The sequence below is a fragment of the Chiloscyllium punctatum genome, chromosome 32, assembly GCF_047496795.1.
Source record: "Chiloscyllium punctatum isolate Juve2018m chromosome 32, sChiPun1.3, whole genome shotgun sequence".
Taxonomy (NCBI): Eukaryota; Metazoa; Chordata; class Chondrichthyes; order Orectolobiformes; family Hemiscylliidae; genus Chiloscyllium; species Chiloscyllium punctatum.
In genome coordinates this window covers 2,941,618-2,956,667 of record NC_092770.1, presented here as the reverse complement: position 1 = coordinate 2,956,667, position 15,050 = coordinate 2,941,618, and the positions used below count along the sequence as shown (strand labels likewise).

The 15,050-nt window shown below is 40.5% G+C and overlaps 1 protein-coding gene across 1 annotated transcript in view; it reads right to left on the bottom strand.

The window, feature by feature from the left end:
• The window catches only part of met (MET proto-oncogene, receptor tyrosine kinase), a 126,876-nt gene that overhangs the window by 44,653 nt on the left and 67,173 nt on the right, over positions 1–15,050 (bottom strand). The window contains exons 4-7 of the mRNA XM_072551497.1: positions 8,068–8,202; positions 5,668–5,841; positions 3,043–3,203; positions 1,473–1,584 (exon numbers count right to left, since the gene is read on the bottom strand). Coding sequence (XP_072407598.1) covers positions 1,473–1,584; positions 3,043–3,203; positions 5,668–5,841; positions 8,068–8,202 — 582 coding nt within the window. The remainder of the gene's footprint in view (positions 1–1,472; positions 1,585–3,042; positions 3,204–5,667; positions 5,842–8,067; positions 8,203–15,050) is intronic.

Below are 15,050 nucleotides of genomic sequence, written 5' to 3'. Positions count from 1 at the left end.
ACCCCCACCCTCCTCTAGCTTATCTCTCCACGCTTCAGGCTCACTGCCTTTATTCCTGATGAAGGGCTTTTGACCGAAACGTCGATTTCGCTGCTCGTTGGATGCTGCCTGAACTGCTGTGCTCTTCCAGCACCACTAATCCAGAATTTGGTTTCCAGCATCTGCAGTTATTGTTTTTAACCACATTTGCTAAGTAATCCTGAGCACATGAAGAAATATACCGACAACCAATTTAGAATTATCAGTCAGTCTTGAAATGTGTTTTAACATACATTAAAATACAGGATTCTGTTCTTTGAAGGCATTTAAAAAAGTGCATATTATGCACCTTTTTCAACTCAACAAAGTAGGAGACAAGAATTCTTCGGTTAATCTCTCAGGGCAATGCTCTGAGCGATTGTGAACCTGCCTGGTTTAAAATTTAAACAAAGCTTAGCAGGTAACTGTCAGTTATCATTAGTTGGTACATTCTCCATGACAATATTTCTACCAATCAGAGAACTCTTTCCAACCAATCAGTACTGTCCTTTCATATAGTATTTCTTTTGAACTGCCCTGATGAAGGCTGTGACAAAAGTGAGCGGCACGGTGGCACAGTGGTTAGCACTGTTGCCTCACAGCGCCAGAGATCTGGGTTCAATTCCACCTCAGGCGACTAACTGTGTGGAGTTTGCACGTTCTCCCTGTGTCTGCGTGGGTTTCCTCTGGGTGCTCTGGTTTCCTCCCACAGTCCAAAGATGTGCAGGTCAGGTGAATTGGCCATGCTAAATTGCCTGTAGTGCTAGGTAAGGGGTAAATGTAGGGGTATGGGTGGGTTGCGCTTCGGCTGGGTGGTGTGGACTTGTTGGGCCGAAGGGCCTGTTTCCACACTGTAAGTAATCGAATCTACCTTTTTTCAGCAATACTCCAGTTCAGTAAATTTCAGTATATCAAATGGCAATCAAATGTCACTACTTTTGTGACAGCTATGATTAAGAGATTTTAGAAGGTTCCCTTTAGTTTTCACATTGGACATCTTACAGCAAAATATACACATTTCTGACATATTTTCCGTAAACATACCTCATCTCGAGAGCTTTCTCCAATTTAAATTGAACAATCTTAATTTTTCTGGACATTTTTGTGCTCATTGATGCATGCACATTTTTGCTAGCATGTCAACATTCAGAAGAAACCAAGAACCACTTTATGAGAAATAGACTGGACTTCATTCAAAGTGTGGACATTTTTACAGATCAATGCAGAGGTTAATGCATGACAATGTTAACACATCTCACTTCCTTGGGTGATGACAGGGTGGAAATGATATGCAAACGTATTGTGGAAGTGCTGTTACAGCATGCAAAACAGACTGCTGTTCAAAAGCAAGTTTGGTAAGTTTTTGATTAAGGTTAGCACAATTATCAAACTCTCATGTTGTTATGAGCTATTTAAAAAATATTTGTAAAAAATAAGTGAATTCCATATCTTACCACAATATGAAAGCCATACGCAAGTGTTGTCAAACTTTTGTTCAAAGTTAAATTAACAGAGATGGGATTGTAATCCTGTGTGGCATTAACAGCTTCCAATGTACACAGAAGTCTTTGGAAAGAAAAATAATTGTTAGCTGGCATTATAAAACAGGAAAAATGATTTTAAACAGTATTTAAATTTTATTCTTCATATTGTACCAAAATGACCAAATATTTTAGATAAATTGACTTACTTCTACTATTCCCATCTTCTTTCAAAGAAAAATTCAAGTTTAAAGTCTCCAATAAGGTAACCAATTTTCAAAACTGCCATTGACATAAATTGGTAGCAAATTCACGCTGTAATTTCACAGTGCTGAAGGGATCAAAGGGCATGGGGAGAAAGCAGCAACAGGGTACTGAGTTGGATGATCAGTTGTGATCGTGTTGAATGATGGAGCAGGCTAAAAGGGCTGAATGGCCTACTCCCATATGCTCTGGTTATATGTTATTACAAAGATAAATGGAGCACAAAGAGAAAACATATTGTAAAGGTACTTTATAAGTAACTACCATTTATCCAGAATTATGTAGGTTATACCATAGAAGAATAGAAGAGTTAGGCAGTATCAACCAGTCGCTTTTCCACCATCTCCTTCCCAAAATGTTTAACCTCAGATGGAAGCAAGGCATGTAGATGCCCAGGAGAAGGAAGCATCAATGGTGGCATCAGGAAGAAACATGTCTACACTGAACTCTTGAATATGACTTAAAGTGATGGCGTGCAGACTCCTGCCCAAAGCCAGAGGGGTTAATGTAGGGGGTTACGCAGCCAGGACTGAGATTTTTGCCTCAAATGGTTGTCATTGGCATTCCAGAAGAATAGTCTGTGACATGTGGGTAAGTCATTGGGTGGGTTCCGATGGAAAATACGTTTGGATTCAGGCTAGGGAGGAACTCAGGATCGTGGAGATGCAAGATTTCCCTGCCAGGCTGGGATGAACATATCTGTTGCTCCTGGCCCATAAGGAGACCTTTTATGAGAGAAAAAAATAGCAGAGTCATTCCCATCCTGCTTATGTGTCCCTTCAGTTTTTTTATGGCAATGACACTTGGCAATGTAGTTGGAATCCCAAGTTAGCTTTCTCTTACTGATGTGGATCCTACTTACTTGTAGCAGGCAGAATCTCCACTCCTGACAACTTCAATGTTAAAATGGTGGTGGCTAAGTATAAGCAAAGGCAACTGACTATTATTTTAATCCACACCTACAATGTTCCAACCAGACAGGCTAGGTTAACACTGAGCCTGATGTGATTCATCTCCATATTGACACCAAGTAGCAGCCCCAGAAGAAACAGGTAACTAACTCAATTTTGGTATGTTGCTTTTAACATTGTGCCCCATCTCTGTTCTGTGTTTTACGATCAGTAAACCTGGAGCTAGACTTGAGGTTTGATGTAAGTGATTATTTGTCTACTGGTATATAAGATGTTATGCCAAATGCTTGTTTGTGTGTTCCAATTGGATGTGTTTTTTTTCTAATGGGCAGCTATGATTAAGTCAGAATTGTGTCCTTCTTGCATACCTGTTCCTGTTGCTCCTTTTAGCATCCAATTTGCAGGAAGCATTGCCAACTTCTATTGCAATCATTTTAGCATTTATTTTTCCAGTTTTCATTGCTCCAAAATCTTTTCCACAAATGGACAGACTTGTTCCACCCTCAAAAGGTGCACTTACTGGGGAGATCTACAGTAAAATATCAATTGTAGACATTCACAAATTCACTGTTGTACAACTCTTTCAATCATAAGGATACAAATACAATGAAGAATTCTCAAAAATTTGATCGCTGCATTTTTAGTCTTTAATCGCAGTTCTGTATTGTTCTCAAGTACCTGATTCTATTCCTCTTGATGGAATTATAGTCTGAGACTAAAATATCTATTTGCAACCGAAATATCGCATTTGATCTCAGAATGAGTGATAGACATTTTATTTGTGTGATTTCTAAGACCTCTCGAGTACAGGCCTTTACTTCCATCTCTCCCAATCTCATCTGCTGCATATACCCTCATCATGTCTTTGTCAGCTCTAAACATAACAATTCCAGTTCAGTCTTGGCTGGCTCCCACAATCTAAAATCCACAAAGTTGAGGTCAGCCAAATTCTGCTGCCTGTGTCTTAACTTGCATCAAGCCTCATGAACCTGCAATGATTCCTGATTAAACAATACTGTAATTTAAAAACTCTCATTCTTCTTTTTAAACTCCTCCAATGGATTCGCTCCCCCTAATCCTGTGATCTTATTCAGACTCACAGCTCACTGAGGTATCTGGCCTCTTAAGGAGTTCCGATTTTAACTGCTTCACCAGAACTCACAGCTCACTGAGGTATCTGGCCTCTAATTCTGGCTTCTTAAGGAGTTCAGATTTTAACTGCTTCACCAGAACTCACAGCTCACTGAGGTATCTGGCCTCTAATTCTGGCCTCTTAAGGAGTTCAGATTTTAACTGCTTCACCAGAACTGGGTGCCTTCAGCTGCCTGGGCCTCAGTTTTTGGATTTCATTCCCTGTACCTCTCCTCTGTATGTTGCCCCTTTCACCATTTTATAAAGGGTGATAAAATACTTCTTCTGATCTAGTACCTACCTTCTCACTACACTAGCTTTCAATTCCAAATTTATTAATTGAATCAAATCCTCCAGTTGCCAAGGTGGGTTTTGAACTCATGCATCTAGAGTAGTACATTTTTTTGTCCTGGGACATTGCCACAATGCCATCATCTCCCATCTAGTGTACCAGGAGTGGCACAAGTATGACGAGTATGAAGGCACTTAATCTGGATTTGACACCTTGCCATCGAAGTCTAACACAAGCGAACACACATGGAAACAAACACAGAAAATGCTGGAGGAACTCAATGGGTCTGGAAGCATCTGTGCTGAAACAAAGTTAATGTTTTGGTTCTTCTTCAGAACAGCCAGCATAATTTGTTTCAACGTAAAATCTGCTTTAATTTACAATATGACCTCTAGGTTTTCTCAGATTTCTACTTCTCCGACTGCTTTGAGCCACTTAAATCTAATTTGTGCCTTTGTCTATTTCCTTTTGAATTTTATCAGCCACTTTACTGAGTTGGTAACCAACAATTATTCCATTGACTCACTAATAGGAAGACACAGATGTAAATATTAGAAGAATAACCTGATCAAGTTGTAAAAACAACGAAGGATTCTGCTAAGTTCTGAAAGACTTATACAGGTCAGTGATTCAATACCTACATGATATCTAATAGAGTTAGATGCCATTAATACAACATTATCAAAAGAATGAGTGAAAACTTCAAAATATTTTGCATAGAGGCTCTTCTACCAGACATAGCAGTACAAGAAGTCACTATAACATAATAAATTTGCTATATGTGCCATGGACATTTCTGTGACTTGATGGCACATCATAAACTCTGGAAGATTGCAGACAGACCCAAGTACACAGCATAAGCAATGTGAAGGGATATTTGCTTTTATCAGTCTTTCTGTTAGACAAGTCATAGCAGGTCTATTTGCATTTTTTAAAAAGCAAGTGGACGCAAAATTTAAATGTTTGGAAATAGGAGGGGGAGTTCAGACTGACTGGAAGAGGCGCACAGGCATGACGGACTTACTGTAGGGAATCTAATCTCTTTGAAATCTAATTGAATACCCCGATGCTATCGAATTCACAATGTTAGCTCAATGGAGCTGGACATTAATCTGGATCTCCAGGAACAAGGTATTATTGGATCATTAAACCTGGGTAATATCTAAATATAGTGCTGCTTTCTAAAATAGTAAGTTGCAGTAGCTATAAAATGCATAAAAATTATTTAAGGCTCACAAGTATTCTAATTAGACTATAAACTTTAAAGCCATGAATGACTTTTCCTCAAAAACTTTATAAGAATTTTTTTAAAAGCCAAACTTAAAACTTGGAAGTTTATCCCATGGGTTTTTTTTAAGCAAACCATAAATACAATGAAAATTAATCCAACTCGCACACCTGTGAATCAGATATTTTTTAAACATGCTATTTATCTAGTGTGGAGTTTGAATTAAAAGTACACAGTGTACTTTTGTCAAAGGTATTGCAAATTTACCCTGGATACACTCCAAGGTGCAACAGTAAACTAGCAGTCTATTAAAGTTTTTAAAGAAACAGCAGAGATTCTTACCTCACTGATAACAGGAGGGCAAATATTCTGGGCCCACATCTGATTTGTACATTCTTGTATCCTGGAACACCTACCATCGCACCAGCCACACCGCATGAAGTAAGGAGCTGTTAAACACTTACTGCAGGACAAGAAATTGTCACACCCTGGTCCTGTTAAAGGTATTCTGCTTATCTAGCGAGAAAGAATACAGTATTAATTTTTATGCTGCAATTAGTTTTTGACAAGCTGGGAATTCATTACACCAATAAAAAAACTTCTCCATTCCATTGACAAAATAGGTAAGTAAATTATTAATCTGTTATGCATTTAAAACAGTCTGCCCGCAACCTTCCAATTGTGCCAATAGCTGATGCTGAGAGAGTTATATTAAGAACACCAAAGCCATCGATATATGGTAAGTCCGTATTTAAATTTTGTTTTGTTTTGGTTTTGTAGCTCAGATATAGTAACAGCAGTATGTGCACTAACACCAGGACTTTTGCTTTAACATACCAAGGTCAACGGACTGCGAGTAACCTGATCAGCATCATTTTGGAGCAGCATCACCCATTCCCAACATAATCCCCTTTCCCCACTCTTTCTCTGTCTGCCTCCTTCCAATACGTCCCTCCCATCCAATCTTTCCTTCGACTCTTCCAATCGCTACTTTTCTGCCTGATCCTCCCAGTCAGAGTTCCTCTCACTCCTCAATCATTTCCTCTCTCTCCTGACCTCTTGCCCCACAAGGAGGGTTCGTTGGTGGAAAACAGTGAGTGGGAGAAGCAGTCAATGGAAGAGCAAACCAGCGAGCGGGATGGTTTGGGAGGGAAGTGATGAGTGGGACAGCTGGGGAACAGAAGATGGAAGTGGTGAGCAGGGGAGAGTTGGTCAGCAGTGGGCAAATAGAAAGAATTGGGATATTTATTCCATACTTTTAAATTTATTTTATTTTAAAAGTTATTTTATTTGACAAGTTATTTCATTTACAAATGTAGGAATTCAGGAATATACAATACTTCTACTTACTGTTTTTTTCTTTTAAAAAGACCTACAGGATCTAACTACAGTTTTTATATTAGTTATAATGGGAAGATTTGATTCACTTAAAATTATTTCACTTCAATTTTTACTTTTCAAGAACTTAACTGCAATACTCAGCAAATAACTAATACTGTATATTACAGGAAAAGCCTAAATGTACTAATAACTTTCCCAGCAGCGTCAAGAGTGGGCCATCTCATAGGGTGGCCTGTTGCTTAGATTATAATCCTTATCGGCATTTTTACACTGCAAACAGCTGGAAGTGTGAGCTGGTACAGTGAGGTTAATGCATGTCAGGAATATGAGTGAAGGATGATTTCAATAGTCCTTAACAGGTGAGATTTAGGAATAGATAATTAAAGGGAAAATTAGTGAATTAGAGTGTGTGAATTATAGGCCAATTAAGCACAGAGTAAGAAAGGTAGGATTGAATTAAGAGAAGGAGAGAAAAGGGAAAGAAAAGATTTTAAAAATTTTCATTTGAAATGTTAAAAATCTCTAAGAACAAATTACTATTTGTAGAAATGAAACATCTTGGTTGGAGAGATTGAATGGCATTGCAGAAACAGATCTGTTCATTGAAATGCCCCTCACATTGTTAAGTAATAGTCAGAACCTTTTAAGGCAAGCTTAATTTGTCTTAACACTGCAAATGAAGCACTTCTTGAAAATTATGGGGCAGTTAGATTAGATTACTTATAGTGTGGAAACAGGCCCTTCAGTCCAACAAGTCCACACCAACCCTCCGAAGAGCAACCCACCCAGACCCATTCACCTACATTCATCCCTGACGAATGCACCTCACACTACGGGCAATTTAACATGGCCAATTCATCTAACCTGCACATCTTTGGACTGTGGGAGGAAAGCAGAGCACCTGGAGGAAACCCACGCAGAGAAACTCCACATAGACAGTTGCCCAAGGCAGGAATTGAACCTGGGTCCCTGGCGCTGTGAGGCAGCAGTGCTAACCACTGAGCCACCATGCCACCCCAAAAGAATCACCTGTCGAGATGCTGGGAGTTGAACCCAGGGCCTCATGTTGGCGAGCTTCTGTTTTCAAAAGATTAATGATACAATGATGCAAATTATTCAACAATTTGTGGCAAGTTGCAAAACCTCGCTACAAATTATTGGGTTACATACACATTAAGAAAAGGATTATTATTAATTGCTGTTACATTCCCAGTGTATTCATAAATTCTGAAAACATTTGTGAAATAGAAAATCAATGAGTAGAGTTGCGATCATGAAAATAACTTGAAATTATGTCACAATGGGACGAACATCAGAATTTGAAGATGAGGGTGAAAGAATCTTAAGAAAGCACACTTTCAAAAAGACAGATAATGTATTTACAATCAAAATGTGACCTACTTTCTTCCCTGTGATGACAACAATGAAGCCTTCTTCAGATCCAGACTGTTCAACTATTACTTCAGGAGATACTGAGCTAGAATCCAACTGGAAATTTACGTGGGGTGTCAATCGCTCTGTTCGGGAAATCACCACCTGTAATGATAATATTTATAATGTGCCACATATTTGCTGAATTGACCAATGTTCTACATGCCACAAGCTATCACTATTGTAATGAAGTGAAAAGAACTTCAATGGCCTCACCAGAGGAAAAAAATAATTGAATCCTCATACTGAGCCCGTGGCAACTACTTATTGATTTCTATCTTTCTCAACAGCATAAAATCCATTGTATTTCTACCTCTCTTCTGTTCTGAAGTATACCTATTGAAATGTTATCTCTGTTCCACTTGCCAGAGGTGCTGCCACAGCTGCTGAGTTTTCCAGCATTTTCTGATTTCTATTATACAACATAAAGAGTTAGCGAAAGTAGCGTCGGTTAAAGGTAGTAAAATCTTATATAAAACAGGGATTTACTCAAAACTCACTAGTCAAATTTAATCCAGGCAAATAGCTACAAAAATGTAATGTGTAAACATAAAGGAGCTCCACCCTCACAGCCAGTGAACCATCTCTGAATGCAAAGATGGTAACTGGTTATGATGAAGCAACAACAGAAGCAAAAAACTTTGGTACATGGACAAGCAAAACATACCATCTTAAACTGAAAAGTTCTTGTTTCAATTCACAGGCAATGCTGAGTTAGCTGAACTGGTAATAGAAGTTATCCTAGAATCCATACAGTGTGGAAACAGGCCCTTCAGCCTAACAACTCCACACCAACCCACTCGCCTACCCTATTTCTCTACATTTACCCTGACTAATGCACCTAACCTGTGGGAAGAAGCAGAACACCCAGCAGAATCCCACACAGACACAGAGAGAATGTGCAAACTCCACACAAACAGTTGCCTGACTCTGGAATCGAACCTGGGTCCGTGGTGCTGTGAGGCAATGGTGCTAACCACTGAGCCACTGTGCCATCCCTCAATTATAATTCACCTCAATGCTCTGCTTGTCTCTGTTTTTGAACAGCCTACCAATATTTGTTGCCTTGGATGTAATATTCTAACCCGTAAGGTACGAGCTGAATACCAAGTTTCCATTTGTTCTGAAAATAGAGGCCTTCTCCATCCCCTTTTAATGTGGGGATAAAGCTCCTGCCCAATTCTGTCAAGAGCTTCAGATGTTCAGCCCAAGGTGAAGGAAAACTCCCAAGAATGGTTTCAAGGATGGGGAACTTCTGCTACAGTTTTGAGCAGATGGGGCTGTTCTCCTTAGAGAAGATTAAGAGGAGATTTGACAGAAATACTGATAGTCGTGAGGGGTCTAGGCTTTATTACATAGATAATAGTTAGGAATTGACCTATGGAGGTCAAGCAGGGGAATGAGTCTAGATGAGGTGCGGCTTCAGAGAGTAATTGCCTCCTTCTGCATTATAATGGAAATGTTTCTATAAAATATGAAGTATGGCCATAACTGTGTGAGATTTTAGCGTAGGGTGAGTTTCACTGGTTTCTGTTCCTTGTCCAGTGCACCAAAAATCCCTTCCTGCAGTAGTTAAACTCTTAAATGTGCATGTTTCAGTACTGTTTAATCTAACCATATTCAGATTCTGCACGTACAGCAACTAAATTGTAGACTGCATAATTTAGCAACATTAAGTCACAGATCATATGACCTTATAAAGTAAAATCAAATATATTCTATTTGAAATCAATGTTTATAACAGCACAAATGATTAAGCAAAACCATTTCAGTTATAGACTGAAGTCTAACATTGGGGTCTTTCTCTGGCTTTGATATAATGCCTTGCTTCTTCTGTAAAAAGGACAGCAAGAGTTGCTTCAGTTTGAAGGTATCTCTTTATTGGCATTCTAAAGCTGAACTGTGCTAATAACTTGTGGAACTCTGGTTCATACTTGTAAATCAAGACCACAATGTTTCAGACAGTAATTATGTCAGGAGGAGGTACATGATAAAGCTAGGAGTCACCTTAGGACTTGAAAGCATGTTACTCTACCAAACAAAATTAAAAACGAATGTGTCTGGTCCTGAATAGTGAAAAAATGCTGTGATCTTTTTCGACACGCTTACAATAAGCTCAAGGGTTTAGGTATGAGTATTTAGGATAACAAAGTTTTCTAAAAGAGCAGACTACTGGTAAAGATGACAGAACAATAAACTTTAATAGCGTTCAAGAAAGAATTAGTCAAAACGTATGGTGCTGGAAAAGCACAGCAGGTCAGGCAACATCCAAGGAGCACAGGGGTCGACGTTTCAGGCATAAGCCCTTCATCAGGAATGTGGTGTGGGGGGGTGGGTGTAGGGCTGAGAGATAATTAGGAGGGTGGGGGTGGGGGTGGTGGTGGGGGGGAAGGTAGCAGGGATGGCGATAGGCGGATGCAGGTGGGGGTGATAGTGATAGGTTGGAGAGGAGGGTGGAGCAGATAGGTGGGAAGATAGACAGGCAGAACAGTTCAAGAGGGTGGTGCCGAGTTGGAGGGTTGGATCTGGGATGAGGTAGAGGGAAGGGAGATTAGGAGCTTAGTGAAGTCGATGTTGTTGCCATGTGGTTGAAGGGTCCCAAGATGGAAGATGGGGTGTTCTTCCTCCAGTCGTTGCGTGGCTTGGATTTGACAGTGGAGGAGGCCTTGGACTTTCATGTCCTCCTGTCCCTCTTCCTTCCCATCTATCTGCTTCTCCATCCCCTCCAACCTATCATTATTACCCCTCACCTGCATCTACCTATTACTGTCCCAACTAGCTTTCCCCAAGTCCCACACCCACCCCCCCATTTATCTCTCAGGCCCTTTCCCCCCCACATTCCTGATGAAGGGCTTATGTCTGAAATGTCGACTGTTCTGCTCTTGCTGCCTGACTGGCTGTGCTTTTCCAGTGCCACACTTTTTGACTCTGGCCTCCAGCATCTGCACTCCTCACTTTCTTCAAGATGCATTTACGTAGTTTTGTGTTAACAAATGGAACTCAAGATTACTAACAAGGTCTGAAACAATTACTATGGAAAGTATGGGCTAAGTGCTTTTCAGAGGTCTTCTCCTGGTTGCAAATGGTACCTTAGAGGGAATTCTAAAGCTGTACAATAGGCAGCGATGGGTAAGGTTGGTGGGGAGGAGGGAATTAAAATGTTGAAAAATCCAAAATCTTGCTCATACTTGTCTCCAACTTGCCCTGTATGTGTTTTAAGGGAAGGGGCATGGAAGCAAGTGGCCAACTGTGTGAAGTGGACAATGAGATTTCTTGGATCTTAGGATAACTGTCAGTTTAATTGAGTCAAGGGACTACTGAATCCATTATGTCTACCTGGCCACATTGGCCGTTTACATCTTCAAAGCAGATCATGCATTATGAATATTGCATCTTTAATAAATCAAACAGAAAGAATAGTATTTGAATACAATGTTTGCTGCTTGCAATTTGTCTTCAAAGTTAATTTTCCTTAACTTAAGGCATGGCAAAACATTATCAGTTCTGGTCAAGTTGTCACTTCATATTTGCATTAGTAATGCATTCTATGTGTTGAAGCAGCCTATTTACAAGCACATCCCGATTGTGTTAGGTTTGCTTTATAGTCTTTGCAATGAAAAATATTTACTTACTAATTTTCATTTTATGTTGTTATGAAGTTCTTCTAGGGATGAAAGTGATGTGGGCTTTGGCGAGATTTGTGGCAAAATCACACGAGAAGTCTCACGAGGCTGACCTCGACAATGGGTGAAACCTGCTGCATATTTTATGCATCTGCTGGGTGGCGAGGTGGGTATCTCGCTAATCAGCAGTGAGTTGTCACTTAAACACATTAAATCCCTTAAAACTGCATATCTTGCCTCTTTAATATGCAGCTTCTAGCTTTATGAAACATGCCCGGTTAACAAAATGTCGCAAGTCAGAACAGGTACCTGGTGATTTCATCCCGCCATCAGCCATAACCAGCTTCCGTGTAGCTCAGCATTTCACAGCACAACCCATGGGCACTAGCCGCATGTGCCACTGGAAATTAGTATCTGCCAATTCCTTATGATCCTCATGGCAGCTCTCTGATTAACTTGCACGGCAGTTAGGATGTGCGGTCCTGTATTGCAGATTGCATGGCAACTAGCATTTGATAGGTGTATGCTGCAAGGATGCCAGGCTGCATCACAGGCTGCATCTCAGGGCTAATCACTTGCTTTCTTAGGGCCTACCTGCACGCTCACAGCATCCATACCTTGTTTAGCCTTGTTTGATATCACTTAGTTAAAGGTGGAGCCTAAATGCTATTAGCACTGCTGTACTCTTTAATGCAGACGTATAGAAGGCTGCTTGTCAGTAGGGATCTGTTGGGTGGTGTAGTCATTTTGCTACACGGCACACCAGGTGTCAAACTAATACCCACAGAACATATTAGCTGCCTGCATAGCAAACATGCTACATGTTTATTCAACTAAACAGCCATGTCAGTAAGTGAATGGGTACTTGTTCTCAGACCAGTTAAGGCATAGAGGGGTGAGTGGGGTACAGTGTTTGATCTGGAGGGCTCAGTACAATCTATCACAGATACAGTTCACACACAGGCCATAGTGGCTGCGATCATAGTCAGGGGATCTGTCTGGTTACAGTGGAAGAGTAATAGTCAGTCCATTACGACCATCACAAGAAGGCAGGACAGCAGGCATATTGTCAGTCAGGGAACTGCAAAACACAGCCTGACTTCCTTTCCCGAACAGTCCTGTTAATCTTTCTGCTTCAATTATTTAGCCATTTCCCCTTAAAATATACATTGCTTCTGCTTTAACCACTTATTTGCCCATGGTTTGGCCCTAAGTTGTTTCTTACAGTTCCATTTTGCTGATAATAGTAAATCAATGATCCATTGTTACTGATTTCTTAAAAAGATAAAAATAATCTTACCCAATGACATCATCAGAATTCTTTATAGCTTTAAGAACATCTATTAAATCTCACGATCGCCTTCTTTCAGCTCACTGTTTCAGGGCTCACCTCATGACTACAAATACTTAAGCCAATAGTCAATCATGCAAGTCTAGTGTTTTAATTAATGTTTGAAGATTAATCATTAATGCTTAGTGAAGCTAAAGATTTAGTGGTACTATTACTAAATAATGAATCCAGAGACACAGGAAATGTTTTGGGAACCAGGGTTCAAATTCTGCCACAATTCTGTTATTTGAATTTAACAAAAATCTGCAATTAAGAGTCTATTGATGGTCATGAAACCATTGTCAGAAAACAAAGAACTGTGGATGCTGGAAATGTGAGACAAAAACAGAAATTTATTGAAGAAACTCATCAGGTTTGGCAGCATCTCTAGACAATAAGCAAAGTAACATTTCAGTTCGAGTGACCCATCTTGAGAACTATTAGTAGCTAAGAAAAGGCAACATAGGGACTAGGTAGAAAGACATAAGTGAATAGCTGGAGTGAGTGAGAGAAAAACAGTTAGGCATATCAAGGGCTTGACATGGGCTGCTTTCAGCAGAGGCAACCCATTTTCATCCACTTGTGGTCCCCATTATCAGCTTTTGTTTCTCCCAGACTCACCATAATCTGTTCTTTTGTCTGCCTGTCTTTCTCTCTCTCTCTGGGCTCCATCTCCACCTGTACGCTTAGTCCTTTCTCCTGCTTTCAGCATAGAAGCCACCTTTCCTTAGCTCCTAATAGTTCTGAAGAAAGGTCACTGGACCTGCAATGTTAACTTTGCTATCTCTGCACAGATGCTGCCAGACCTGATGACTTTGTCCAACAATTTCTGTTTTAGTTTCGTGAAACCATTGTCACTTGTTGTTAAAAACCCATCTAGTTCACTAATGCCCTTTAGAGAAGGAAACCTACCAACTTTACCTAGTTGGGCTGTTACTCCATATGGACAGCAATATGCCTGACTCTTAACTGCCCTCTAGGAAATTAGTGATGGGTAGTAAATGCTGGCCTAGCCAGACACACCCACATGCACACAATCAAATAAAAACAAAATGGTGACTTGACAAATTTTGACCTTGTACAATTTTTTGATATGCTCAGAATTTTTAATTTATGTTCTTATTTATGGAATCCAAAAGGTTAATAGCATTTACCTTGGAAAATATCTACTTTTGTGTGCATTATCAGGGAATTATGCATTTACAACCCTCAGACTCCTATACAACTTACTTCACTCTTCACTGTCATTCCATTCTGTGTATGCTTCCAATTCCCCATTTTTCATTTCTAAATAATTTACATTTGTCTACATTAAATATCAGCATTCCACAGAGACCATTCCCTCCGTGACTCTCTTGTTGGGTCCACGCCCCCCACCAACCCACCCTCTACACCCGGCACCTTCCACTTCCACCACAGGACGTGCAAAATCTGCATCCACACCACCCTCCTCACCTCTATCCAAGGCCTCAAAGGATCCTTCCATATTCTGCAGAGATTTTCCTGCACATCCAAACACCTCATCTACTGTGTCCGTTGCTCTCGATATGGTGTCCATTGTGGATACAGGGTGTCAACTTGCGGAATGTTTCAGAGAACATCTCTGGAACACATGCACCAAACAACCCTACCTCCCTGTGGCCGACCACTTCAACTCCCCTTCCCACTCCACCAAGGACATGCAAGTCCTCTACTGCCAAATCCAAGCCACCTGACGCCTGGAGGAAGAACACTTCATCTTCTGCCTTGGGACCGTCCAATCACACGGCATCAATGTCAATTTCACCAGTTTCTTCATTTCCCCTCCCTGCACCTTATTCAAGATCCAACCCTCCAACTCGGCACTGGCCTCTTGAACTGTCGTACCTGTCCATCTTCCTTCCCACCATCCTCCATTCCGACCTACCCCCATCAGCTCCCACCTGCATCTACCGATCACCTTCCAAGCTACCTTTCCCCCAGCCCCAACCCCCTCCTATTTATCTCTCAGCACCCTTGCG